Raw genomic sequence first — 3,250 nt, 5'->3', positions numbered from 1 at the left:
GTTGCCTAGTCAAGATGTTCATGTGACAGATAATTATACTTTTGTTCAGATTTACAGTTCAATTACTTAAGAGAATGAAATCATGCAGCGAATCATTTTTATCTCCCAGAATATTTCTGAACACTGAAACTGCTTTTTGACGGGATGGATACTTATGAAAATTAAGTGACCCCCCTCTGAGCTGTTTGAAAAATACATGCCCCTCTTTGCAGTTTTCAAATTTAAGGTGACCCCCGGATTTTTTGCCGGCCCACCCCCGGCCGTAATAACTGAACGCTCCCTAGCTTAAACGTATTGAAAACGATATACAGCCTGATGGTATTTCATGACCGTTGTAATGACTAAAAAACCAATAAGCGGCGTTCCATAGTTTCCTATGTAAAGAGTGTTGGTATCAACCATAGACATCGACAATAGGTGTGCTATTATATCAAAGAAAGTCCGGCCAATGATTGGTCTCTACGAAAGCCGAATGACCAAACCCAGTTTGGAAATTTGCCAAAAAAAGGCGACTCTTTTCACCAGCTATTGCCGACATCGTAACGACTAAACCTTCACTTTCTCAATGATCCTAGGTGAGTGCTTTTCTACTTTAAGGTTGTGCGTTCCTTGAGTCTTTCTCTTGAACCTTCGTTCTTAAGACAAGACAGAGACAAAAATAAGAGCCGAAAATGGGCAGTGTAATCCAACCCTTTCGAAGCACAAAGGTGCGAACAAGGTGCTCCAGGGTTCTGTTTTGAATATTTGTCATGTCAGACTAACAAAATAATAACTTGTGGGGTCAAAGCATGTCTCAAGTATTTGTTCTTACAAGATTTTCAAACCAAAATAACACAATCTGTGAATTTCTAAGCGCTTCCTATCGGCGGCCAAAGATATAGCTTTCAAATTGAAAACAAATGTTTGAAGTGAGGCACTAGCCTAAATTTACATAAATTCAAAGTTTCATTCTCCAGGCTTCTTACGGTTGTAAGATAGCCTTACTAAGTTTCCAATCTAACCGACAGGTTCACTGAGACAAGACTGGAGATTACTGAGCTCATATAATTTGGTAAATTCTCGCCTGGATCCGAACTCACACGGGACTCAGTCACCTAGCGAAGTATTGTTGCACTGGTGCTAATCGTTTTACAAAGATATAAGCTTAGAGGCCCTAAAACAGCTTATTGTTCGTAAGGTAGGCATAGGTTGGACTCGTTGTTATGGGAAATTGAATTTTGATACACAACACAAGGCGTACAGTGGCGATACACAACACAATTGTTTTCGCATTGTCACATTGTGAGTAATTATATTTACTCAATACTACCGTATGCTCAATATGAGTATAGGGAAAGTCCCTAAAGTTCCCCTGGTTGTGATTGGTCAATTCACGCAGTGGGTCAAAGGTGTCAGTGCATGAGGTCAAGGTAAAATTCTGTTCAACTCAGAGATTATATTAGAGGGAGTTCGTTAGATGTGTTCTATCCACGATTTTCCCTTACTCAATAAAATAGATTATCGACAATACGTCGTGAGTTGTTTATTATTTTGCTCCGAGTTTTAAAAAGTTTACCCGTCACAGTAACTAATTAGAGAGTCTGCCGAGGCAGTGCTGTGACCGCTTATCAAGTTCCTACGCGCAATGCTGCTGCAGTGTAATATTGACATATTTCTGAGGGTCTGCACTGCAACTGCGTGTAGGCATAAATACTGATCATCATTTAGGATTCTAGTGCTGTAGGGAACTTTTTTAAGTAATCACATAAAATAATGACAGAAATATTTAATTTTTATCAATTGTATTCATAATCATAAATATATTGTTTTTACACTCTTGCTATCACTGATAACGCCATATGACCCTATGTATACAAAAGAGTAGTGTGTGAGTTAAGGTCTCACGTAACGAAAACATTTACATCTGAATTGAAGAAACCATTGATCAATTACTCTTCGTTCGCAGTGTCATAATGACTGAAATGAAGAGCGCACTGATCATTGGCAAAGAGTGGATGCCGAAAAAGTGTTCTTTGACTGTCAGTTTTGTGCAGAAAGAGTTTGCCATCAAACTTTCCAGACAACGTCATCGTGTTTACTTCACAGTTTTAAGCGCCACTGATGAAGAAAAAGAAGATGCAGAACGAAACGGTGTTCATTTAATACTTCCAAATCCTAAACCGACGACGAGAGTAGCTGAAGATGATATGCTTCTTCTCCATAAGGAAACCTTTCCTGATCTCAAGAACCACAAGCCAGTATCGGTGATATTTGGTCATGCATGCGAAAATGGAACCGCTGAAGCTGCTCTGGTCATCAAAAATGACTTATTTGAAGATGCCGTTTTCATTCCATTTTATTATGAAATCCCTGAAGACATGGGTTTAGATCCAGAAACCTTGCAAGACAAGGTAGATGAGATGATGGAGTATGCTAAAGCAGCATTTGCTATCGTCTCTGTAGGAACAAACATATACAACTACAATGAGAACATGTACAAACACTTGAACAAGCAAAAACACCTTCCATACATTCCATGGGTCGGAGAGGAGTTCGAGAATTTTGAAGTGCCCCAAACTTCTGTCGACAAAAGCATAGAAGTGTATTCTATGCATACAGTACGTTACGACCAAAACTTTCTCAGCTTGGAAGCAGCAGCCATCGCCATGGGAAAGGTAGCCAACTACTATAAGTATGATAAATTTCGACCGCATTGGAAGATCCGAGGGATTCCAAATAACCACTGCAAAGAATGCAATAATTTCCTCAATAAGAAAGCCGATTCGAGTTTTCTCAAAATCAACATTTATCCCCATTATCAGATGAGATAAAACAGGATTTTCTGCAGTGTCATCTCTTGGCAGTATTCAGTGCCAACGACGATCCATTTGGTATGGTTGGTTTGCTAGGCTGCGCATCAGGTGTGCCATCCCTGGTGTCAAAATCAACTGGCTTTGCCTCCTTTATCGAAGCAGAGTTTCCAGACTTCAACTCAGTTGTTTGCAACATTGAGCCAGCAGATACCATGGAAAGAGCAAGCGAAAAGTGGGAAGAGCGTATCATGAAAACTTTGAAGAACTATGATATTGCGTGTAATACTGAACAAAACCTGATGATAAAACTGCATGAAGCTGCAAAGGAAGGCATTATTGCTGATTATCAGACAAATTTACTGAATTTTGTATCAAAACTTCTTGAAGATGACCAGACCAAAACACCAGATCGATGAAGGTGATACATTTTATTTCATTTATATTCTCATCCATTTATG

The 3,250-nt window shown here is 39.3% G+C and overlaps 1 protein-coding gene across 1 annotated transcript; it reads left to right on the top strand.

Annotated features, from left to right (window-relative positions):
- Nucleotides 1-493: 493 nt before the first annotated feature.
- LOC139141499 (uncharacterized) lies at nucleotides 494-3,011 on the top strand. The gene is made up of 2 exons (XM_070711096.1): nucleotides 494-575; nucleotides 1,946-3,011. Exon 2 carries the CDS (start codon nucleotides 1,953-1,955, stop codon nucleotides 2,808-2,810), a length of 858 nt encoding a protein of 285 aa, XP_070567197.1. The 5' UTR covers nucleotides 494-575; nucleotides 1,946-1,952; the 3' UTR covers nucleotides 2,811-3,011.
- The last annotated feature ends 239 nt before the right edge of the window (nucleotides 3,012-3,250 follow it).

This window comes from Ptychodera flava, chromosome 10, assembly GCF_041260155.1.
Source record: "Ptychodera flava strain L36383 chromosome 10, AS_Pfla_20210202, whole genome shotgun sequence".
NCBI lineage: Eukaryota > Metazoa > Hemichordata > Enteropneusta > Ptychoderidae > Ptychodera > Ptychodera flava.
The sequence above is the reverse complement of the archived record's forward strand: the minus strand, read 5'-3'. Positions and strand labels throughout refer to the sequence as shown.

Bases quoted from the DNA above. Each gene is read 5' to 3' on its own strand.
- LOC139141499 (XM_070711096.1), top strand. From the start codon at position 1,953: ATGACTGAAATGAAGAGCGCACTGATCATTGGCAAAGAGTGGATGCCG.